Source organism: Gilbertella persicaria (genome assembly GCF_025201335.1).
Source record: "Gilbertella persicaria strain CBS 190.32 chromosome Unknown B0P05scaffold_32, whole genome shotgun sequence".
NCBI lineage: Eukaryota > Fungi > Mucoromycota > Mucoromycetes > Mucorales > Choanephoraceae > Gilbertella > Gilbertella persicaria.
Window position 1 is genome coordinate 57890 of NW_026251993.1, and position 24634 is coordinate 82523.

The 24634-nt window shown below is 37.2% G+C and overlaps 9 protein-coding genes across 9 annotated transcripts; 7 read left to right on the forward strand and 2 right to left on the reverse strand.

The window, feature by feature from the left end:
* Window positions 1-1939: 1939 nt before the first annotated feature.
* On the forward strand, window positions 1940-2988 carry B0P05DRAFT_580422 (uncharacterized protein; the record flags this gene model as incomplete). Its single annotated transcript, XM_051582018.1, has 4 exons — window positions 1940-2040; window positions 2084-2187; window positions 2232-2607; window positions 2664-2988. 4 exons carry the CDS (start codon window positions 1940-1942, stop codon window positions 2986-2988), a joined length of 906 nt encoding a protein of 301 aa, XP_051432763.1.
* A 189-nt stretch (window positions 2989-3177) lies between these two features.
* Window positions 3178-4974, reverse strand: B0P05DRAFT_550133 (proteasome regulatory subunit C-terminal-domain-containing protein). Its single transcript, XM_051579208.1, has 7 exons — window positions 4849-4974; window positions 4654-4803; window positions 4568-4608; window positions 4402-4521; window positions 4216-4352; window positions 3755-4167; window positions 3178-3704 (listed from the first exon to the last, which is right to left on the reverse strand). Exons 1-7 carry the CDS (start codon window positions 4952-4954, stop codon window positions 3190-3192), a joined length of 1482 nt encoding a protein of 493 aa, XP_051432764.1. The 5' UTR covers window positions 4955-4974; the 3' UTR covers window positions 3178-3189.
* A 137-nt stretch (window positions 4975-5111) lies between these two features.
* Window positions 5112-6411, forward strand: B0P05DRAFT_183236 (uncharacterized protein). The gene is made up of 4 exons (XM_051573166.1): window positions 5112-5153; window positions 5211-5444; window positions 5499-5825; window positions 5868-6411. Exons 2-4 carry the CDS (start codon window positions 5292-5294, stop codon window positions 6261-6263), a joined length of 876 nt encoding a protein of 291 aa, XP_051432765.1. The 5' UTR covers window positions 5112-5153; window positions 5211-5291; the 3' UTR covers window positions 6264-6411.
* Window positions 6412-6551: 140 nt separating this feature from the next.
* Window positions 6552-7858, reverse strand: B0P05DRAFT_550140 (uncharacterized protein). Its single transcript, XM_051579209.1, has one exon. It carries the CDS (start codon window positions 7799-7801, stop codon window positions 6560-6562), a length of 1242 nt encoding a protein of 413 aa, XP_051432766.1. The 5' UTR covers window positions 7802-7858; the 3' UTR covers window positions 6552-6559.
* A 1903-nt stretch (window positions 7859-9761) lies between these two features.
* B0P05DRAFT_550150 (cytokinin riboside 5'-monophosphate phosphoribohydrolase LOG) lies at window positions 9762-10638 on the forward strand. The gene is made up of 3 exons (XM_051579210.1): window positions 9762-10035; window positions 10079-10411; window positions 10465-10638. Exons 2-3 carry the CDS (start codon window positions 10099-10101, stop codon window positions 10608-10610), a joined length of 459 nt encoding a protein of 152 aa, XP_051432767.1. The 5' UTR covers window positions 9762-10035; window positions 10079-10098; the 3' UTR covers window positions 10611-10638.
* A 22-nt stretch (window positions 10639-10660) lies between these two features.
* B0P05DRAFT_550153 (PIN domain-like protein) lies at window positions 10661-12252 on the forward strand (the record flags this gene model as incomplete). The annotated part of the gene is made up of 3 exons (XM_051579211.1): window positions 10661-11352; window positions 11397-11555; window positions 11597-12252. Coding segments are annotated over 3 exons (1168 nt in total), but the record flags the coding sequence as incomplete, so codon positions are not given.
* Window positions 12253-18291, forward strand: B0P05DRAFT_550158 (uncharacterized protein). The gene is made up of 7 exons (XM_051579212.1): window positions 12253-12471; window positions 12520-12657; window positions 12706-12819; window positions 12870-13374; window positions 13446-17373; window positions 17420-18084; window positions 18131-18291. Exons 1-7 carry the CDS (start codon window positions 12275-12277, stop codon window positions 18263-18265), a joined length of 5682 nt encoding a protein of 1893 aa, XP_051432769.1. The 5' UTR covers window positions 12253-12274; the 3' UTR covers window positions 18266-18291.
* Window positions 18292-18889: 598 nt separating this feature from the next.
* B0P05DRAFT_550159 (uncharacterized protein) lies at window positions 18890-20541 on the forward strand. Its single transcript, XM_051579213.1, has 9 exons — window positions 18890-19192; window positions 19274-19372; window positions 19424-19606; window positions 19654-19770; window positions 19813-19891; window positions 19963-20090; window positions 20138-20253; window positions 20306-20392; window positions 20447-20541. Exons 1-9 carry the CDS (start codon window positions 18980-18982, stop codon window positions 20490-20492), a joined length of 1068 nt encoding a protein of 355 aa, XP_051432770.1. The 5' UTR covers window positions 18890-18979; the 3' UTR covers window positions 20493-20541.
* Window positions 20542-20792: 251 nt separating this feature from the next.
* B0P05DRAFT_550169 (uncharacterized protein) lies at window positions 20793-23071 on the forward strand. Its single transcript, XM_051579214.1, has 2 exons — window positions 20793-21166; window positions 21589-23071. Exons 1-2 carry the CDS (start codon window positions 20948-20950, stop codon window positions 22870-22872), a joined length of 1503 nt encoding a protein of 500 aa, XP_051432771.1. The 5' UTR covers window positions 20793-20947; the 3' UTR covers window positions 22873-23071.
* The last annotated feature ends 1563 nt before the right edge of the window (window positions 23072-24634 follow it).

A 24634-nucleotide genomic window follows, 5' to 3' on the forward strand; every position in this document is an offset into this window, starting at 1 on the left:
TGAATGTGTTCCAACATGTGTGTCTGATTTATTAAATACCAGAAACTGAAAGTCGTCACAAGTATACAAAAATTCATGCTTACTTCTGACAATTAAGGTGCATATAAAACAAACAAACAAATACTCATTAAATCATGAAACTCATTTGTGTAAACTAACTTCATCATCATTGTACTATAAAAAAAACTTGATAAACAACCAATGTGTTTCATGCTATAAGGAAATCATTTGCTTGGTCAAGCTTTATAAGCGTCTTAGTAACGGACATTATAGAAACATCCACTTTATGGATTTGGAGAACACGTTTTGACATACGCTACATACTCTACCTTAGTTGTGAAAGTCATCTTGATGGAGAAGAATTTTTGTTCTTCACTGAAGCAAGCTATTTCAACTTCAAACTCTTGTTCTGTATTTGCTAATTTTGGCTTGTGTCAAATCTAGAGCTCAGTTCAAGAATATTTACCATAGCAACAAAAGACACATTGGCCTAGAGTTGAACATTTCCCAATCTTTGTCTTTCCACAGCATCACACTCTCTTTACCTTACTTGAAGACTGCAAGTTCTTCTCTGAATTAAGTACCTTGTCGATGAGAAACCTCTAATACTGGTATCAGCTCATTTAGCAGTGTAACTTGATTCACAGGACCAAATGACATAAGCCAATTAATTTGTAGATCATCCAGTCCCACTTTAAGCAATTGTTCTTAAATATCCTTGTAAGAGAAAGCAACATAGTAAATGACTGAATGTCTACAGGCATCAATGTTGAATTGCTCCAGCATATGCTTTACGCCATCAATACCCAAATAAAGATCAGATTTCCGCAGTTACAAAAAGAAATGCAAGCAAAGTTGACATGTCCTTCGAGACTTCACAAACCATTATAGACCGCAACGAAGAATTAGAGACACATTTTCCTTGTATTGATTGTCTCGAACTGAATTTGTCTATACTGTATTAATCTTCTTTTTGAACTGCCCTTGATTCCTTTTATAAAAAGCTAAATGATCTATACTATACGAGCAACGCATCATCTTCTCTCTATCCATCTTTGAAAACAAGAGTTGAAGAGTTCTATTTCTCCAAGCAAGCCAAGTGTATGTGTTGAAACTACCTTGTTTACAACGGCTACAAGTTTTGAAGTATGCTAATTCTTATAAACAAGTTTTTTTTTAAACAAAACAGGTTTTTTTATTATTTATCACAGTAATCTATCAAATGCTTGTGAATCAAATTGTATTATTGAGCACAAGTAAATTCTTGAGTATTTATCTCATATTTCTGTAACAGAAAATGAAGCAACAGGAAAGCAAAGAAGACTTGATTATTACTCTATCGTTAGAAAAAGACAAGGCCATCAAGATTCATAAAAGCTCATAGCTTTGAAAACCCCCCCAGCCTATAAGAAGAACAAGGCTTGCTAACACAGAGTAATAAGGCCTGATTTATTATGAAAATGTATAAATGATTACTTTAGTAAGATAGGCTCATTTCATTTCTACTTTAAAACAAAGTTTATGATGCTAGAAGCAATAGCAAATAATGTTTGCTTTAGTGATGTGTTATCAGCAGTGTTCAACAACACCATGAAATGTTTAAAAGGAAGGGGGGCGCATAGTAAAGAAAAAGATCCAAACTAGGAAATGCACACATCAGCCCCGCTCAAGTAAATCCGACACCCTCGACAAAGTACCAATGACCGCATTTCGCGCGTCTTTTCCTTTTTCTTCTCTCTTTTGTAATTATGACCAAATATATTCCTGAAGAAAGTCTAAAAGGTCTACACCTCTATAAATACAGTGGTGTAGATAAATCCCTTGTATCTCGATATGTGTTGGCACCTTATTGGAATAATCTTGTCAAATTGTTCCCTCTTTGGATGGCGTAAGTAGAGTAAGAAGATAGATAGTTGTATTGATTATTTTCAGTCCAAACATGATTACCTTGCTGGGTCTCTTGACTGTCGTGTTGAATGTGGCTACTATGTTTTATTATACGCATGAACTAGGTGAATGTCCTAACTGGGTCTATACAACGTAAGTCAACAAATACAACACAATGTATCTTAGTTTGATTTAGATTTGGTATTGGTTTATTCATTTACCAATCTTTGGATGCTATTGATGGTAAACAAGCAAGAAGAACTCAAACATCAGGTCCATTGGGTGAATTATTTGATCATGGTAAATAGTACAGTGTCTCTCTTATTGGTTACTGATTTAGATAGGTTGCGATGCTTTAAATACAACATTGGGTGTCTTGACTTGGGCTTCTTCTACTTATTTGGGTCAAAGTTGGTGGACTGTCGCCTCTTTGACTGCTAGTTTAGGTAACTTTTATCTTTCTACATGGGAAGAATACCACACAGGTGTCTTGTTCTTAGGTTATTTTAGTGGTCCTGTGGAAGGTGTCTTGATGCTCTGTGGTGTTCATTTGATCTCGGGCTATTTTGGTCCTGCTGTCTGGATGCTTCGTATACATGAAGTGTTTGATTTTATTGACTTCTCTTATAATTCACACACCAAGCTATTGGGTGCACTTCAATTGAACCATGTCTTGATTGTTATAGGTGGTCTTGTCACTTTATTCAATATGGTATCTGCGTAAGTACTCTATTTTCTTTTTTTGGAACCTAGAAGCCAACGCTATTCCTATATAGTTTAATCAATGTCATCTCAGTCAAGATTCACCCTACGGACACATCAAAGAAAGATGGCTCTATTCTTAAGGCTACTTTGGGCCTTGCTCCTTACTTTAATATGTGTTTCTGGGCTTATCAATGGTTAACTCTCTGGCCTGATCTTGTGACTGAACACCTTGCTGTTTTCATGGTCTTTTTTGGCTTGTTGTTTGGTCATCAGGTTGGACTGATGATTACTGCCCATGTATCTAAACTCAAATTCCCTTATGTGAATGTGCCTGTCAATGCCATGTTGATCTCTGGCTGCCTTCTTGCCTATTTACAAGATTTTGTTGAAGAGTAAGTAAAGACAACAGTAGCACATAACTCATTCATGGCTAGATTTATCCCCATTAGCCACCGCTTAGTGATCAAGACCTATCTCGTATTGGCTGCATATCAATACTATGATTTAGCAAAAAGTGTCATTCAACAAATCTGTACATATCTTGACATTGGTTGCTTGTATATTAAAAAGAAGAAATAAAAGCCATTTCTTTATTATTTAAAAATCACCCATATCATCATCTTCATCCAATTCACCTTCTGCAATTTCCTGAGCGAGTTCTCTTTCTCTTTCTCTGGCTTCTTCAGCACTGGCTAATTCCTTTCGATGGGCGTCCATAGGGAAACGCATGGCCTTGACAGCTTCATTATGAAGATTCAAGCAGAAATTGATACGTTGATGATAAGCATGTTGAGGTTCATTGGTACTGTAGATATCCACAATTTCTTTGCTCTTCATAAACCCTTTAGCATGGTCTAATGTGGCATCAATCACACCATCACGAATGGCCTTGGCCACAATGAATTCAGCATCTTCTTCACTGTCCAGATGAAGTTTGATACAAATGTCTCGAAGGGAGATCTTGGAATAAGAAAGACTGATCATACGAATACCTGTCTTGATCACATTGTGACGCAGACGAAGGATGAGTGTGTACGTCTTGTCCTTTTTAAACACAGCATCGTATTGAGCCAAACCTTCTTGAAATTTGTTAAGATCACCCACACGAACAGCTTTTAGAATAGTAAGTTCAATCGGTTCTGATCTATATATGTAGTTTTACCTTGTGTGATAACGAGATAAGGTGCAAGTGCTTTCTTTAAGATAGGTTGTCTAAAAAGTGATCTTTCAGGAATTTCACCCATCAACAACTGGACAACAATAAAAAACTTATTGGCTGTTTGTTGGAAACCAGCAGTGACATTGTTCTGAGGTGCTTTTCGAATAGCTTGTGTCAAATACATATGAGCAGACGTATAGTCTAATTGAAGTGCCTTGATGCGTCCCAAATAGTAAGCATAACGAGCAGCTTGGTTATTGCCTGCTTTTTCAGGAAATGTACTCTTAGAAACAAGCTTATCAGCCTGGTCATACAAGTTGTGGTAGAAATAGTTGCGCAATAGTAAATTGAGTAAGGTTGCTTGCGATTCGTCATCATGTCTCAATGTGGCTGTTCTATGGGCTGCTAATTGAACACTATGGATGAATTAGCCAAAGAAAACCCCCCAAGTTCAATCTACTTACGGTCGAATATCAGCCAATTTGTTGGATAGTTCATGGAAACGAGCATGATAAAAGTAGACGCGAGCAGAGATTTGATCCAATGTTCTACGGTTCAGAATAGATAACTTTTCTACAGTTTTTGTTGACAATGCAAGGCCCTAAAAAAGACATAAGAGTTTTTTTTTCGGTTTTCTCTGTATGACTTACCTTTTCCATGTCATTCTTGTCCAAAAGATAGATCAATACTAACAAATGAACATACACATCGACTTCAGGTAAAACACCATTTTTGTTCTTTGATTCTTCATCTGCTGTTGATTTCTCAGTCTATAACAACATAAGTAAGAAAGACGCGTCTTGTAAAGTGACTTGCCTCATTTAAAATATGCAACAATTCAGCCTTTTGTGCATCATCTAGTCCAATAGTTGAATATCATGATTCACTGCATAACTACTTACTTGAAGTATAATAGTCTGTGATCACTTGTGCAAGAATATCAGAAGTCAAACGGCGTCTAATAGAAGGCAATGTTCTCAAGACACGCGTAGTGAATCGAGATTCAATGGTCTCCACAGCACGTTCCAATAAGGAAAAGTTACGCTTCAATTCTAACCTGTAGTCAGTAAACGCAAGTAAGATGCATGTCTTTGTACCTGTGATGGTTTCTTTTGTAAGACGCTTTTGTTTCGTGTCTTCATCTTCGACGATATCCATGGATTCGACTTGGTCGTTTTTATCTTGCTTCTGGTCTTGAGACATACTGTATAAATGAAAAAGAAAGAGAGATTTGCTTGCGCGTTCTTTTTTTTTTTGTATGTACTTTTGTGTACGCAAGACAAGTATGACATCAGCTTGATGCTGAGGTTAAATATTTACTAAAAGAGTTTTTTTTTTTTTCTTTCTTTTTCTCTTATGTTGCCATTGTATGATGCTAGTCTAGATAATCAGATCTTTAATAGTAAAAGAAACAATAAATAAGCTTTGAACTTGAACTGAGTGTATTTTTTATTGCTAGTCTTTAAGCCTTTAGACAAGATCTTGCCTTATGATCTTCCTAAATTGACAACAGAAACACCATCGTCCTTGATCAAGACTGATGATACCTATTGTAAACCTTGCAAGAAAAAATTCAATAATCAAACAACCTTTGTTCAACATCTCAAGAGTGCCAAGCATATCGCGAATGAAAAGAAATCAAAGCCAACAAACAAACCAACTCAAACAATACCTGTTCATCCTCAAGTCCAAGGTAAGAAAATAGAGAGAGAAAAAGTCCTATACGAATTCATATGCGTCAATAGAGGCATTGCATCAATTGGATTTGGCTGATACATCCAACGATCCAACACTGGCTATCAACACGTATTGGACACAAGCACAGTTCCTTTATCAACATAAACGACCTGAATATACTTCAAGGGCACTTCGATCCTTGATTGATCTATTGTGTCTGAATCCTACCACTTCACTCTCACCTGCTTACATGACGTTTTATCTTTACAACAGTCGACTTGCTTTAGCTCGGTTACTTTGTATGTATCAACAAGTACAAGAAGCTCAAGATATCTATCTTGATGCCCTTGAAACCAAATGGAAACTAGATAAGCCATCCCTGATCAATATAGCCAAGGTAGATAATAGAGCGAAACAAGACATACTGATAGACTATTAGCATACAAGACAACATACAGTAGAAGCACTGTTGGCATCATGTGAATCCTTAGCTATCAAGTACTTGACACGCGAAAGAAATAGAACCAAGCCAGCACCTCCACTGACAGACATGAACAATGCATTCAGTGTGATATTAAATGAAGGGGGTAATTTGTTTGCACAAGAAACAGGCATGGATTTAAGTGAGCCCATAGCCATTGTCTTGTATGGCTTGGGATCACTTGTATGTCCTTTTGAAAACAGAATGAGACCTCAAGATTTTCATTGTCTGATGCAAAGCGTCTATACCTCTTTAGGGCTTATTCATCGTCAAATTGAAGTTAAATTATTAGATAAGCAAGATCCTTGGTGCTTATTTGATGCATTCTTGACCTCCCTTGAAATAGGCAAGTAGAGAATACGAATGCTATGTCCCACTTATCCATATGTAGATGACCTTGTCAGAGCAAGTCACATTCAGTCTTATTTTGTTGATCCCATATACCCAGATGTCAAGCTATTACTTGCTATCTACCAACACAGACTTACACTTGAACCTCTTTTGTCTCAACTCAATCATATTGAATTACTACTGCATCATACAAATCAACCCTTGTTGATACGGTCTCAACCTAAAGAAACACAAGTCGAGGTATTAACACGTCTGAGTGCATTCTTTTATTTACAAAAATAAAGAGAGAGAGGGGGGTATTAAATTCTTGAGTTTTCTTGTTGAAGTCTATAGAGAAAAGTAAGCACTCGATTTAGATTGGCACAGCCTTGTTCTAATTGAAGCGCACGGTAGGTTTTCATTAGTGAATGAGTAGCAAATTCAAACATTTGAGATCGATGTGAATGCATTAACCGAGCATTGTTATGCATATTGGCATAATAAGCTTGTCCTACTTGGGCAAAATGATCTGCTAAGCGGGCAATCGATGTAGACCAGACATCATGATGCGTTGTTGTTGTTGAATGACACCAATAATTCTGATTAGACTGTTTGTGTTTAAGCATATGAGGCCAATCCCATCCAGCAGGTTCAAATAAAGGCATTGTCATGTTAAACACCATAGGCATCGTAAGTTGATTCTCAACAAGCACTACCGATTTCCTTCGTTCTAAAAAACTCGAATTGCGTCGGGTGTCCTGTTCTTGTCCAGGCAGACTGGAAGGATAAGGCAAAACAACAGACTTGGGACGCTGAACAAATACCTGGCTACTGAGTTTCTGAATACGGTCCATCAGATCCATGTCTGATTCCTCCTGAAAGATGCGATGATAACTGCCTGCCATTCTTGCTAGATTTTGTGCTGCATTCTCTTCAAACACCATACTGAAATTCTTGGCCACGTGATTCAATATTTCTTTCTGTTGTTCTCCTGTGGTAGAGGGTTCATACACAATATAGTATTTACCAATCGAAGCTATGCCCAGTCCCAACGTGGCCAAATGAGATCGAGTGACTCGCACCACACGATGGGCTGCATCTTTGTTGGAGGATAAGATGGACAGGACAATGTTCTCCACATCCCTTTTACGATGTTTCCAATCCTGACTTAGTTTCCTGAGTGCTTGTAGCAAATCTGTCAAGTCTTCATGGACTCCACCGTATTCTTCCAACAATTGGCTCAGGCGTTGCACTTCATCCAGATACCCAATGCGTTCTAAATCATTGGTGTGTTGACGTATGCATTGAGATTCGAGTTGCGCTGAATATCGATCCCGAAGCATGAGAATCCATTCTGTCAAGTGGTCCAAGTCGTTTGGGTCGATAGGGATTTGGCCCATCCATGCCTTGGCTATTTTATAAGCTTGTTGTTGTTCTGATTTAGATAATATGCCTAGCTTTTGACAGAGTTCCATTTGTTCAACAGAACAAATATGCCCAAAGGATTCCATAAATGAAGTGGACACATCTATCCTAGGTGAAGGTTGTGTAGACGAGACCATGCTTGTGTATATATAAAAGGGAAAGAAGAAAAAAAAAAAGGTAGAAAAAAAAGGTTTGTATTTTTATATATCGGGGAAACTTTATGATAGTAAATGATGTTTGTTATGGTTTTCTAAGTGTGCATCACTATATTATTCAGCAACGAAAATTCCCTTTTTTGGCCATCATGTTCTGTTGCTCAAAAAAAAAAATATAAGCTTTTTTTTTCTTTTCTTTTCTGTTATTTTTTTTTTTTTTGCTCCATAAAAAATAGGAGCAAGAAAATGTTACTTTTTCTTGTTGAAATATGCAAGTTTAAATAAGATACTTCTTTAAGAATGAATAATAAAAAAAAGGAGGGATTTTACCTAAAAAGTAGAATGCATGGTTTAAAAAGTCAACATTCAAGTCTTGACAGAATGGTCTGATTTTTCATTTCTGTGCGACATGTGGCAAAGAAAAGGGATTGTTATGGTATTTTTTAAAAAAGGGTATGATAAATGGTGACACTAGCATCTTTATAGCTTTTTTATATATGTATATTTAAGGGTCTACCATGATGTTGAATACTAAAAACTGGTGGAGAATGGTTCAGGGACAACTCATTTAAAAGCCAGATTGTATAGTGATGCTCTCCTTTTTTTTTTTTGATGGAGTGTTATTTTTGGAAGGCAGTCGTTTCAATAAACAAACATAGTCTGCTTGAACTTGTCCTATATTTGCCATGATGAAAGAAAGAATCCTCACAATAACGTTTTGTCTTAAAGGCAGCTACGTATCTTCTTTCATTGCACGGTAATCTTTCAAAAGTACTGAATCTTCTGGAAGCAATACATCTAGACAGGAACAAAGAAATAGAATCGACGTTTTTGGTCTATGAACAACACAAGGTTTAGATCAAAGGTTACAAACAACTTGTAAGATACCGATCTATCCTGGGCCACAGTTTGATGAAAACGGGTGATTCAAATAAAGGATACTCGGCTGCTTATTTAAAACATAGCCTCTGCTTATATGGATTGCTCTGGCTTACTCATTTCAAAGAGAATGAGAAACAATCTGTGCGTCTTCATAAAGAGCAATCATGTTTGCCTACACGCGCCATTGGTTTCATTGAATCATGCAAAGGGCATCAAACTTTTTTACCTTGATTATCAGAAATTATGTGCACAAAGGTAGTACGCTTAAATGCTCTGGTTGCCTACAAACAGTATTTGATAACATACAGGACACCTTTAGAAGTGATTTGGACCAACAAAAAAAAAAGCGACTTGCGAAAAATGGTCAAAATAATCTTTCGACCAAAAGATGAAAAAATCTCGCTTGACGAATTTGGATCTTTTATTTGATGCTACAAGACAAAAAATAGAGCTATCAACAAGCTTAAATACTCAAAATGTGTGTAAGAGGCTCTAGTTTTTGGTGAGTGTTTGCCAATTGTACTATGAAAATGATGAGATATGACCTAAGAACCTCATAAACATTTCTGCAAAATTTTCTCGGAATTTCAGTGGTAAAGTTATTGTGTTCTTTATATCAATACACTCAGAAAGAATCTTAAACTTTTATTAATACACCAAAGCAACATAGCTGCTTCTTCATGCAGTCTTGACCAAAAGACCAGGGAAGTTACTAAAAAAGCCCGGTTTTTGGTGCGACTGGAAAAGAGTTGAGATACTTTTTATATCAGCCATGCTGTATACGTGTCTACATATGATGATGTTTTGATGTTGCTCACAATATAAAGCTGATACTAGTTGCTCTCTAAAACCCAACATATTTATGCGAATAATCTTTATTTTCTAAAGTACCCATAGAACAGTGTTTTAACAAAATAAAGAACTTGTATGTCTTATTGAAAAAGAAAGGAATGATTTACGCATACTAAAACTTATTGATATGATATAGAATGCTGTCATTTTGAGAGAATATTTTCATCATGTTGATTTATATCTATTTTATAGGGTAGCACAATATGTGTTCACAGTTAGTCATGAGCGGAAAGAAATAAAAAAAAATGATCTTTCTACCTTTTTTTTTTCTTCTTTTTCTTAATAATGAGTTCAAGTGCTGTCCAAGGTCCAAACAAGATCAAAAGTGTCTGCGTATTTTGTGGCAGTGGTAGTGGATCTGATTCCATTTACGAACAAGAAGCTAAAGGTTCAAATAAGACAGAAACAGATATAGTTTATTCATTTCTATAAAATAGAAATTGGAAAATTATTAGCAGAGAATGGTATCCGACTTGTGTATGGTAAGACAACAGCACAAATCAACATATACTAACAAACAATAAGGCGGTGGCTCTATAGGTATCATGGGTGCTGTTGCCAAAGCTACCCTTGATCATGGAGGCAAGACGATTGGTATTGTTCCTGAGCCTCTTTTCAAGCACGGCAGTAAACAACTTTCAGAAACTATCATTGTGCCCGATATGCATACACGTAAGAAGCGCATGGCAGAAGAAAGTGATGCCTTTGTCGTTTTACCTGGTGGTTTCGGTACAATGGAAGAAATGTTGGAAATGATTACATGGTCGCAACTCAATATTCATTCCAAGCCAATTATTTTACTCAACACCAAGAGTTACTTTAAACTATTTGTTGACTGGGTCAATATGTGTGTGATAGGTAAAAGAAAAGAAAAGAAAAGAAAGATGATAGAGAGACTCATTCAGGCATAGAAAACTTTATTCAACCCAAGAATGCGAATATTTTTGTTGTTTGTGATACAACCAAGGAATTCATTCATGCTTTGCAGACTTACGAAGCACCCAAAAGTCGTTATGAATTCGATTGGACAAATAAGGAAAGAGATTCTCTTGTCTAATAAAATGTCACAGAAAATTTTATTTTTATTTTTATTTTTCTTTTACTGCGTATGGGTGTTCATGGTTTAACTGGCATTTTATCGCGATATGCACCTAATGCTGTTCGTTCTATAAGCTGTAATGTATTAGCAACACAAACGATTGCTATTGATGCTAGTTGTCATTTAAATAAGTTTGTCTATGGTGACGAAACACATCCACATCGGCATATCTATGGATTTTATCAACTTGCACGCTTCTGTGATTTAAACAAAATCAAGCCCATCTTTGTATTTGATGGGCCTCGACGATTAGAAGCCAAAGACTTTGAAAATGCAAAGCGTGAACGTACTCGACATAAGGTCAAGCATTCACTCTTGTTTGAAAAAGAACAGTCGATACGTCTGGGCAATTGGATGGAAGTTTCGGATGCTTATCATCAAACAGACTTGTCTAGGCAGAGTACCATGTCTATCTTGAGTGAATTGGGCGAGGCATTAGAAGATATAGACGAATATCCTATGTCGCATATTTCAGATCAGAAACAGCATGAAATTGAGGCCAAATTAGCTCAAATTGCTCAAGAATTAAAAGTGGCTATCATTATTGCTGAAAATACAGACAAATACACAAAAACAGTAAGAGATCTAGCCAACAGGGAAAGAGATGTCATGGCAGACATGGTTATCCATCGTTTTAAGGGAATCAAACCGGCATTACAACAATTGAAAAAGGACAACCAAGCCATGCTTCATTCTTTAGGTAAGATAAAGAAAGAGAAAACTACCCAATTCATGTCTTGGTAGAGAAAAGGTCTTACCGCATCACACAACTGACAAGAGACGAATGTCAAGCATTTCTTAAGACAATGGGCTATGTTTGCCTTACGTGTGATAGTCACGAAGCAGAAGCCATGTGTGCTCATTTATCAAAATCAAAAAGAACTACTGCCACTGTATCAGAAGGTAAAACAGCGTCTTGTTTAGCGAATACTCATATAGGATAGATTTGGATACACTTGTGTTTGGAGATGCACCTATTTTACGCTATTTTTTCTCTAGAGCAAGACCTATTCTTTCCATTGATCCTATCTTGGCAAGAAAAGAACTCGGATTGACTCGAGAATCCTTTGTTGATTTCTGCATTTTGTGTGGTACTGATTTTTCAGGTACTATACGAGGTATTGGCCCCATACGTGCATTAAAAGCAATACAAGACCATGGTAACATAGAAACCTTATTGGCTCATTTGGACTCAAAATATAAGCCTCAAGAGACATTCAACTATAAACTGGCTAGACAAGTAAGTCAATTGTACGAATGATAGCTAATGGTCGTATATAGGTATTTAACCATTTACCCCCTATACCCACATACGATGAGGCCTATGAGTCACCCAAAACAAGCGAATTAGAGAAAAGAGACATATTGAGTTATTATCAGATTGACCCAGCAGAAGCAGACCAGAAGCTTCAGTCTACTATGTTATTACAAAATATCCAGTGGGGCAAGGATCCTTTTATGCCTCATGAATTAAGCTATTTGAATTTTGATTAAAAACGATTGGCCTATGAACGGAAGGACGCGTCATGGAATCGCTCTTTATTTATCTAAAGGCAGGCAAAGAAAACCCCGCCTGATATAAAATAGCCTCTTTTTCTTTCTTTTTCTTTTTTCTTCATCCAATGACAATGATACCATTGTCTGTTATAAACGATGATAATGATCACACCATGCATTATGCTCAAAGCCTACCTTATGCTCATTTACTTGACAAAGAAGCAGAAACTTGGTTAAATGACATTTGTACCAACTTGTCTATTAGCATCAAAGCAAAAGACTTTCACCATGGCGCTTTGATATCAGTTAAACAATTAACATGGTACATGTTTTGACTGTCTAACATATTGATTGCTTATATCATCTATAGCTATCTGGATATGAAACACGCAGTACCTCGAGATGTTAGAGCCAACCTTGCCAAACTCTTGTTTGAAATGTCAGTGATGCCAGGCATGGATCCAGTCTTGGTCGAACTCTGGGCCAATACTTGCTCCCGCTTAATCAGGTAAAATGAGAGACAAAAGAGAATATGCGAATTCATGAAATACGATAGAAAGAAAAAGAGATTGGATGTTGAGGATTTGCAACTTGACTGGCGTCCACTCTACCAAATATTGGAAAAGACGTTGTTTCCAAAGTCAAGACATCGTTCCTTGTTTATTGAATCGTATGTATATGTGTATATGTAGAGATAGCTAGCTAAATCTTATACCGCAGTCGAATGATGGGAGGAGTGCTGCGATTGACAGGATATGCCAGACGATTTTTCTCATCCAATGCTGCTACGGAAATCCTAACTGAATTCCTACCCAAATTCACCACACATTCACCTGCTGAAGTCATTCGAGCACAAGGTTACTTGATTCTATTTTTACCTGTTCAGTACAATGATAATACCATACAAGAATTTTTGCCTACCATGTTTTCATTATGGTCCATGTTTACCTATTCACCTACTTTTGACACACAGTTTGCTTACCTTTTCAGTCGTATTGCTGAGCACAACCTGGATCAAGGCGACCAGATTGGATTATTCACAAAGCAACAGGTAAAAATGGTATTCACGGCTGGTTTGAGGATGATGAATTTACCGGTTGGCAGTCGTAGTGATGGCAGTACATCAGCAGGTGGAGGTGGAGGTGGGTCCACGACAGGGTATGGATCTCAAGGTATTCGGGTAGACACAAAAGCAGGAAGTGCTTTGTTACTTAGAAAAAAGCCAGTAAGTTGAAGCATCTATGGAGCGAGGGAGAGAGGGGAAGGCAAAACATGAGGCTGATAAGATATTGCTAGGAAAAATTCAAATCCTTGGCTCGTTTTATCGTCTATACTATCATGCCTGATGAAAACAAAGAGACAAGCTATAGTCTATCCCTTTTATCAGACATGATTCAGGCAACAGAACTATACTATCACCCTTCCAACCATGGTCCTTGGTCTTATTTATTGACTGCCTTTGCACGTCATTTGGCTTATGAGTTCCTGAAGCGTTGGAGAGAAGAACAAGAAGAAGACTGTAAAGTACCACACCATCGTCGTTTGACATTAGCACTGCGCAAAGAATTCGTGTTGATATTAAGACCTGTCACTTATCTAAGTATGTTTGGCAAGGATCAATATACTGTGGGTGCCAGTCAATCTACATTAAAATACTTGGCATGGCTTGAACCTGCCTTGGTCTTTCCTGGTCTGCTGGAGCGTATCTATCCTTCACTCGAGACATTGACAGAAACTCACCGTACGTCCAGTGCTTTATCTATTTTGGCTGATATTGCCTTACCTTTGTTCTCTCGAGACCATTATTCAGCAGGCGGTAAGCATTTGCTGCCTTTATTACAGCTCGCTATACCGGGCATCGATATGAATGACCCCATCAAGACCATTGCTTCCCTGATGTTTATCTCTACGGCATTGATGTCTATTCCTATCCGTGACATGACACAGCACCAAGACGGCTATTACCCTACAGAAGACTATCTTGATGACCCTCATGCTGAACTGTCCAGAGAGACAGAAGATTACCTTACAAAAGCAACCACAGGCGAATTTGAAGAATGGCTAGCCAAGTTTATGCGTCGTGTGTTTACTATCTTTGAAAACCTGCCTCAAGAGAACAGAAAGAAACAAAGCAATGGATCCACTATGGAAACTGGCTTAACACAAATGTTGCTGCACACATGCGATGTTATCTTTGGTCAACTGTCAGATGCGCTGTATGATTTAGCCCTGAGACTGGTAGTGGAATTTGTGACAGACCGTGTGTTGCCCAATGCCGTCCGTGCGGTGGGTTTATTATGTGATGCTGTTACGTCTGCCAACCCTGCCAAGGCAGCTAAAGTGTTTATTCCTCTCTGTATCACACATATTCAGATGGAACTTGAGCACGGTGCAGCATCTACAGTAGCTCATGCTGCTGCATCCAACTTGATTCAGTCTGACAGTACTTTCCATTGGTATCAAAACATCTTGTTTTCAGTGGTGTCTAATTTAGGTCCTGAATTTTTGGTCTATAAACAAGACATTGTTCAAATTACCCATGCCATGATTCAAAAATGCCGTAGTCGCCGTGGTATTATGTGGACAGGCAAATTAGTCCGTAGTATCTTGAACACTATGCTCAACATTTACCCTCAAGAATTCAAGAGTTTGAATCCCTCACAGTGGCAAGACAAAGCATTTATGGAAGCGAATGCACATAAAGTATGGGGTCAACCGGGCGATCCTGCCAATCTAGAGATTCAATGGCATAAACCTTCAGAAGAAGAAAAGGATTTTGCATTAGCGTTTTTGGCAGAGTTCTTGCGACCGTCTATGGACCGTTTAAAGGAACTTATGGAACATGATACAGGCAACAGTCATGATGTAAGCAATGAATTCTGTCGACATCTGGCTGTTGTTAGAAATTGTTTGATGGGAAGCACAGTAATGGTAGCTGACGATGGTATTGTAGTGGAGGAAGATACAGTCATGTTGGATCAAGACAACGATGATGAATTCTTTGTCCTGAATCAGAAACTACAAGTAGGCTATGCTTTTACTGATCCTTCTGATCCTCGCACTGAACAAGCTCGGTCTATACGTCGATCCATAGGTGAATTGATACATCAATTACTGGACTACTTTAAAACAAAGCGTGAAGATGATGTTGAAAGCGTCAAGATTTTGATCAAAATTGCCCGTACATTCTTGGCTGAACGAGGTGTTGAAAGAGCGCAGTTTGACCGTAGTAAAAGTGGCTATAGCTATGCCAAAAACATTGGAAAGACGCCTCTCTGCAAAAAGAGATATCCTCGTAACCTGTTGATTCGTCGCGCTTATAATCATCATTTGCTCAGACTACGTCAAAACACGCAAGGACGCACACGAACCCATTTGCATGATGCTATTTTGATGGGACTCGTGGAGATGTCTTTAGGTTCTTATGCCGAAATCAGAAAAGTAAGCCAAGTAGCCTTATCTACTACTGCTCGTTGTTTCCGCGATTCAAAGAGCTTGATTGTCCCTGTCTTGTTGGAAGCGTTACAGCCCTCTACACCTGCAGATCGTATGAAGGGCGCTCTTTATCTGTTTACTCACAAGTCTATTTTGATGCCATGCCTAAGGAATTGGAAGTTTATTCCTGATTTTATCATGGCTATCTGCAATGCTCAGCACCAAGATAAACTGACAATTCAAGAACTAATTCGCAAAGTGTTTTTGGATTATATCTCTCATTATAACGCATCGTCCTTCCATGTGATTGTGACAGGAAACTTGGATACGTTGATCAAGGGTATATCACCGTCTACAGCGCAAGATCCTAATTTCGACCACAAAACAAGTGTGATTGAAGCTAAAATTGAGTCTAGATTATCAAGTAATATGGATGCTTATTATCGTTTAATGGATAGCTTGCTAGACTTCTTGCTTGATTCTCGTGTGCATTGGCGATTTGCTACTATGGCTGCTAATTTTATTGAAGTGTTCTTGCGAGTCGATGCAAAGCCCTCTCAACGATTGGCTGCTTTTGCTAATAATGCTACCTTATCAGAACTGCCTACCATGCGTCGTATTGGTGTAGGCGCAACGACACAGCTTTTACTTTACATCAAACAACGTACATTTGCTGCTGGTAACCAAGACATACTGGTCTCTAAAACGATGCGCAATCCTCTCAAAGTAGAAATAGAAGTGGATAAAAATGATTCGAGTTTAGGACAGAAGCTTCTGAAGGCTTCTTACGAAGGACTGACACCAACCAATGCTGATTCTAGCTTGCTGGTCGATGATATGACGTTAGGATGGTATGTTTGGCCTGAGACCTATACAGCCTATAGAGTAAATACCAAGGACTTTTTGTTTCAAGATGCTGTTGAGCCTGACTCTCAAGCAGCTTATGATGAATTCAAAAAGACATTTACGTCGAATGAGTATTGGTCAAAGCTCTGTTCTTACATGTCTCAGGAAGTCAATCAAAAACAAGAGGATCATTTCTCCTCTTCAAATGCTCGTCTCTTCAGTAGTATCTTCCAAACCTTCGGTGATGCACCCTTATCAGCAGCCAAGGAACACATCCAAAAACTTTGTGATGCTACAGACCAAAAGAGTGCTCAGAGAGCAGCAGCAGAAATGCTAGGTGGCTTAATTCGAGGCACAAAGCACTGGAACTTGGCGAAATTAGCTTCTGTCTGGACATGGTTAATACCCTTGCTGACGAGTGTATTTAGTAACATTACACCTGATTCTTTGACTTATTGGGAATCTTTTGTACGCTTCTGTTCTTCTCGCCGTGATCCTCGTCGCATCCAACCCTTAATCGATTTGATCTTGTCGGGTGAATTAGATCCTACTTCAGACGCGGCCTTTAACGAATCTCGTAAATTGCTGTTGGTCCGTTCTTTGACGTCTTCTCTTCAATGGCGATTTGAACCTTTGAATGCTCGTCTTTTGCCTACATATCTGGACAACATTCAACATCCTTACAAGCAAGTACGTGAAGTGATTGGTGTAAACATGAACGAATTGTTACAGTTAGAATGGATTCCTTCTTATTCTTCTGTATCACATTTATTACAAGCCAATGCAGCTTCTGATGGTGTGGGTAATGTGCCTACCACACTTACAGCGACGCAAAAGGAAAGAATGGATGTGATGCTGGCCCGTTTAGATGAATGGTTCCTTCAAATGGTAACAAGTGATGTCAAGAATGCAACCAGTGATTATGCACATGCAAGCAAGACGAGTAAGTAACAGTGGCTGAATGACGTCTACTCACACTTTATATATAGTTTTATGTTGGCTACATGAATCACTTAATTTCTGGGGAGTGTCTGGTACTTTGCCTTACATTGCACCTGTGTTACCCAAGTTATTTGCTATGCAGGAAGTCAATGATGATCAAGATTTACAAAAGATGGCTACCAAGGTACTTAGTCTCATTGCTCGTGTTGACTATCCTCCTTCTATGCTACACATGATGGTGGATCAATTCTTGACTATCTTGACCACATCAACCAACTGGCATATCCGTATTCGCGCCTTACCTGTACTTCAGATTTTCTTTTTCAAGAACCTATTCCTGTTAGACAGTGATCAACTGCTGCGTATCATGAAAGTCATTGGTCAAATGTTGTTGGATTCACAGATTGAAGTACGTCAATTGGCATCAGTGACATTAGGTGGTCTTGTCCGTTGTTCGCAACGAGACGCGATTCAATCCCTGTTGACGCAATTTACAGCCAAGATTCAAATCAAGTTGCCCAGAAGACAACGTGACAAGAACGGTAAAAACATTGAGCCAGAAGGGTTTTCAGACGCAGTGTTACAGAAGCATGCAGGTGTGCTTGGTATTTCATGTTTGGTCAATGCATTTCCTTATGAAGTGCCTGAATGGATGCCTGCCATTTTATGCCAATTAGCTGAATGTATCTCCGATCCCGCTGCAGAAATTCAGGCAAGTACATTCTTAGTTTATTATTTATACTCATCGATAAATGTAGGCTACTATTCGAAAGACCTTTTCTGATTTTAGAAGAACCCATACTGATACATGGCATGAAGATATGCTTAAGTTTGATGAAGATCAGTTAGCTATTATGAGTGACATGCTTATTTCCCCAAGCTATTACGCTTAAATAAATATCAAAAATTTTTCGAAAAATTTTTGCTCCCAAAGAACAAAAAAGAGTGAACAAATGAAGACTAAATGTCACTTGTTCTTTATTCTGTTTCATATGAAAGAAAATACTGTATTTTCTGGTTGGCTTTACAAAGGCTGTCTGTTGAGCATGATTCATCAATGTCATAAGCTGAGATACTTTGTGCTTTTAGAAGATGAACTTTTATATTATAAAGACATGGCAAGTGTAAATATATATATATATATATATGGCTTCGTATTGATAAATGATCTAGAAAGACAAGTCTCCCAAAGGCATTATTGAACTAAGACATTTTCAATATGTCAAAGCATACCAAACACCCACCATGTATGGTTTTCGTTTAGAATCAACACGTTCCGAGCGTTCGCCCATGCTGTATACCGAAACAAGTCAAGAAAGAAAAGAATGGATTGCCAAAATTCAGCTCAATCTAGATAGACTGGTAACATGTAGCCAATCGTGTAGTTTCTGCTTTGATTCAGACTCCAATGACTGTAGTGTACTTGATAAATGGCTTCACTTACTTGATCTTTCAGACAGTCAACCTTGTTTAGAAAGAACAAAAGAAGACATACTAGCTATTGTTTCACAGAAACACCCTACCTAAACTCATTGTTATCATGGCATAAAAACTTGTGAATTGTTAAAACTCCTACTTTTTTCTTTCTTTTCTTTTCTTTTCACAACATGCCTTTGTTTTCTAAAAAAATTGTACCTACAGATATCACGTCAAATATTGAGAAAGCAACAAACCCTTCAGTAACTGAACTTGATTGGGCACTTGTATTTCAAATCTGTGACGCTGTCAACTCTACAGACTTGGGCGCCAAAGAAGCAAGAAAATTATTACAAAAGAAAATGATGTCTAATGAATCAAAAACTCAAGTATTAGCACTAGAAGTAAGTAATTCAAAGAAAACAAACAGAAAGAAAAAGAAGGAGACCATACGTGTTTATGTTTTGCATGAATTTTTTTTTTAGATTTTAAATTCTTTGGCTGAGAACTGTACAGCAAAGTTTCAACCACAGTTAGCTGCCAAATCATTTGGTGAAGATCTTGTTAGTTTAGCTTCCAATAAGGTAAAGATACAGATAGAAAATAAGGAAGTGGCTTGTGTTGATATACAGCAGACAGTGGATGATAGAGTGAGTGGCAAACTTGCACAATGTTTAGAAAGTTGGGTGGGTCAAGTAGGAGGAGATCCTCAATTTGGAGCTATTAGAAGAGCATATGATGTAATGACTCAAGGCAGCGTATTACCTAACAAAAGACAACAAGTTGCTCGAAACCAACCATCGACAGTGCCAAGACAAGTAACGGATAAGAATTACACATACACAAAGACTGATACTTTATTTAGCCTGCTGACGTGAAGAACGATATTGAGGTGGCAAAGAATAGTGCGCAGTTATTTTTCCAAACTTTATCCTTCACCGACCCAACAAAACAAGATATTTCACAAAATGAGCTGATCCAAGTATGTCTTGTTTTCTTATGAGTGCGTACTAAACAGCCTTAGGAATTCTATGCCAAGTGTAAAAAAGCACAACATATTTTAGGTTCTCATTTGGAGACGTGTAATGATTCGGAAATGATTTGTAAGTTGTAAAAAAAAAGGGAGGATGTTACACATTAATTTATATATTTTCTATTTCATTTCGTTTTTAAGCTGCCCTGATCAATGCCAACAACGAGCTGTTGAGTTGCTTCAAAACATATGATGAAATGCTTGAACAACATGCTGTCAATGAAGCAACAATTCATTCTCAAACACTGCACAATCGTAGCACTCGTCATGTAAGTAAATGCATGTTGTTTTCGGCTTACCTTATTCGTTTTCTTAGGAGGAACCTTTTTCTTCCTCCTCTTCCTCATCTCCGCCTGCTGCCGCTGCTGCTGCTTCTGCTTCTATTGCTACGGCTACTACTCATCACTCGCACAACCCCTTCAAGTTAGTCAAGTAAGTCGCACATACTATTATCGACTGATCTTTTACAAAAAAATTACTTTAGTGATGACCCATTTGACCCCTTTGCTGATACAAATCAGGCACCATCTACTGCCATAAGCAATAATGATACGACTGTAAATAATGCAGGGTAATAATATTTGTATATAAAAATAATATTATTTTTTGACTAATAAGATAATAGTGCCGTATTACCACCACCTTTAACCCCTCAAAAGATGCATGATTAAACATATGATGATGGTAACCTTTGAATAAATAATATGCTCATGTGAATCCTTTTTTCTTTTTTTTTTTTTTTTTACTTTTTTTTATTTTTAACAGTGTAACAGTTCTTGAATTACTTTTTCCGCATGGATTGTCAACAAAAAAAGTTTAGTTTTCGTTACATGGTATTTTTTTTCTCTTCTTCTTTTCTTTTTCTTGCTTTCACTTTTTTTCTTTCCCTCTTTTCTTTCTTTTTCTATAAAAAATATTGTATATATATATATATCTTTTTTTTTCTGGTTTCTTTCCATATACATATTCCTTTTTCTTTTTTTTTTTTTTCTTGTAATTATATTTTTTTTTTTGTAATTTTATACATGTTTTTTTAAGCGAGACTCTTATACACTCAAAAAAAAATCAGGTTCCTCTGAATTTTTTTCATTGAACAGAAAATAAAAACAAAATCCCAGTTTATTAAATGCATGAACTGGTTAAAAATGAAAAAAAGAAGGAGAGTAGAGCACGGCCACTACTACAGACACGCACGGACCCTATCGCATTATCAACATCAGCAGAAGAGGAGCAAAAAGAAGAGCAACAAAAGAGAATAGCAGCTAGAGCAGCAAAGGCAATGGCACAAGTGCTACAACGTAGACGCGAACCCCGGTCACAAATGATATGGGGAGACCGGAAGAAGGTGCGCCATTTTCTTTTTTTTATATTTATATATATATATATACTATATTCTAGGAAACATCATTGGGTTATTATCTTTGCTTTTCTTCTCTCTTTTTTTTTGCATTGAAAACTTCTCTCTCGATTTGTAAAAATGTTTATGAATACTTAATTTGGACGACTGGTGTGACAAGAGGCACTTTTTTTTAAAAAGTAAATTGATAGAAAGACGAAGCGTTTGGAAAAAAGGAGAGGGGGGGGGGAGAGGATAGAAATTAAACAAAGATAATAGCCAATGTGTTTCAAATCCCAGTTTTCACGTTTCTTTTTTTATTCTTTTGTTATACTCATTATTAATCATTTCTTTTTTTTCTTTTTTTCTCTCTCATTGTCACTTTTCTCTCTTCCCCTTTTATATATATATATTTTTTCCGCATAATATAGGCTGTCATTAAAAGATACCCTGATGGTAGTCAAGAAATCATCGTACCACAAACATTAACTCCAGAACAAGAAAATTACGAATTTCCTCCCAGGTCAAGATTCCTCAAGAAATTAGCAAATTCTACAGCTGAACGTCGTCGTATTTCTGTCTTACAAGATCACCTGGCGCCATCAGCCCCTGACTCTATTGTCTCTACCGAAGTTACACCTGCCCCTTCTTATCAAACAATCAACACCTCTGCAGAAATGCGACAACCTGACCAACTTGCCCTGAACGAATGGTTCACCAAGAAAGAAAACAGAACCATGTCTAGAAAGTCAGATAAAGATCGCGCTGTGATTGATTGGATCAACGATGTAGAACGCCATTCCAAATCACTCTTGACGGCTGACAAAAAGTATCAACACCTTGTTGTCAAAAAACCTTCACCTTCTACCAGTCAAAACAGTAACAAGATTCAGTTCAAGAGTGAAGCTGGCAAAAGATGGGCCAACAGTATTCTCTCAAATGCATCCCTTCTTGCACCTGACGATACTTGTCGCAAACATTATGTGCCTAGACGATTACTATCATCACTGAGACAACAAGATTTCAAAACGAACGATGTTGATATAGGAATTGAAGAAGAAAACAAACAAGCGACTGAAGCAGCTTCCAAGATTCAAATGATTTGGAAGGAATATCAAAACAAATCATCTCCAGCCGTACTAGAGAACCAAATTGGTCAGACAGTGATGGCCACCACTGGGCAACGCACACCAATTGCCGGCATGGTACAACTTGTTCAAATGCTTCATCATTCACTCAATGTTCAACGACAAAAATCTCATGATCGTATGGCCAAGTTAGAATCATTGCTCAAAGAAGAAACCAAAAAACGGCAAGAAGCCGAAGAAAACATGAAAAGACTTGAATCTATCTATGGATCGACTAAACCTCCAACATCGTCTTTATTATCTAGAGTTACTGAATTAGAATTGTCTGTAAAACGCAATTCTGTCAAGAGACAATCACCCACATCTTCCACCACGTCCAAAAAATCCACTACACTTGTTGCTACTGCTCATGTTCCTCCTTCTACTAAAAAACCCATCATCGCTTCTAGGCAACGTAAATCAGTTGTTCCTGAATCACCCCTTCGATCCAACCCAAGATCATCAAATCAAATTCGCTCCTCCTCATTGGCTCCTGCTGCTCGTGCTCTCTCTTCATCAAGAAAAAATATCACCACCACAAGAAGATTAACCGTTGCTACTCCCAACACTCGGCGCCCAGTGCAATAAACACCAGTGCATTTCCTCCTTTTTAAGTTTTATTTTTTTTGTACACATACCAACATACAAGCACACACATACACACACATACAATTCATAGTTTCCTCTCTCTTTTTTTTTTTTTCTATTTCGCAATATCTTTTTTCTCTTCTTTTTCAATTGTATATATTAATTGTTTATCTATATCCATTGTTTTGCTTTTACTTCCTTTTCCATTTACAAAAAAAAAAAAAAAAAAAAAAGAAAAAAATTGTATAAATAAATGATCTTTTTTTACCACATTAAGGAACACTGAAGGGGTAAATAGCTATGTTAACGAATAGAAACAAGGACATTCCATTGAATCATAAAGTCATACCTTTTTTTGCTTTCTAGAGATGCAAATGCATACAAATAATTTTGTTTTATTATCTACAAAGTGCCTTTCAAAACCGTTGTTGTTCAAATGGATGATTGGAGAACCTTTGATCTTTGTCTATGTAGAGACAATGATTCATGACTTATTGAATTAGCTACTCAACATAATAACGAACTCTGTCTTCTATTCTACTTGGCAACAAAGAAAACTAAAAGTAGTTTGTTCATGCGTATACTAAACAATAGAGACTTGGGAAACATTCGGTCTTTTCCAACGTCCACACCAGAAAAATATCAGTTTTATAAGCGTGCTATACAGAAAATCAAAGAAGAAATTTCCATGAGTTGACTAAATTCTTGTCGTTGTTGTTTATTACACAAAAAAAACCTATGGTTTATTAAATGTATGCAAGCTAAAGATAATTGAGTAAGTTGTTTGTGTCAAGAAAGAGTCTTGTAGAATAAAATGGAAAGAATCGATATAGTATAAAGCTTATTGCATTTGTGCAAAAATAATCATTTTTTTTAGAGCAGATCAAGTGTTTAACAAAATAGTCTTTGCTTGATTCATTCAATATAACAAGCTGTTCACCTGTCTCTCTTACTTTTTTATTTTAATGCTTTGTTACCATTGGCTATTATTTGAATGATAAACAAAGCAGTTTATTCGACCTGTGTTTATACAAAGACAATAATAGAATCCGTTAATCTCATACCATTGGGTTAGAGTATATAGTAAAAGATAGAATAGATATGAGTGCTGCGGCTTGAGTTGTTTGCAAGAACTAGTTGTATTCTGATGTTACCTTATATTAAGGAGCCATGTGTTCCTATGATTTCTTTCTTTTTCTTTTTTTGACAATATGTAAGTTCTTACTTATTATTGAGCGATGGCTCTCATACATACACTTGAAAGCTCTAGTTGACCAAGTACAAAGAATTAGCCTCTTTTTGTACCTGACTATGTTTATGCAACCAAAATACTAAGCGATAAAAAAATCCCCTTTATGTCTAAAATCATTCGTAAAATCAAGTCACATTGGTTCAGCATAAGAGCAACCAACCTGATAATCCACTTGTTCGTTTTTTTCTTTTTCTTTTTCTCTCTTGTTCTTCTTTTCTTTCACTACGCTTCTCCTTAATGCATCATAATTTGGTGAAACAAGGTGATTTTGAAACTGAGCAAAAAAAAAAAAAGTATTTATGTAAGCTGATATAGATCCTTCTTCTTCTTCTTTTATATATGGCCAAGACTCAATAGAAATTGCCCCCAGTGAGTCTGTAGATGAAGACGATATTTACGATCAGTCTGATCTTACAGAAAAGATCTTGATTGCAGAAAAAAGTTTAGTACTTCGTCCATCACCACTTCTTATTTTTCTAGTCAATACTTTGAGCACCCCGCTCTTTATCG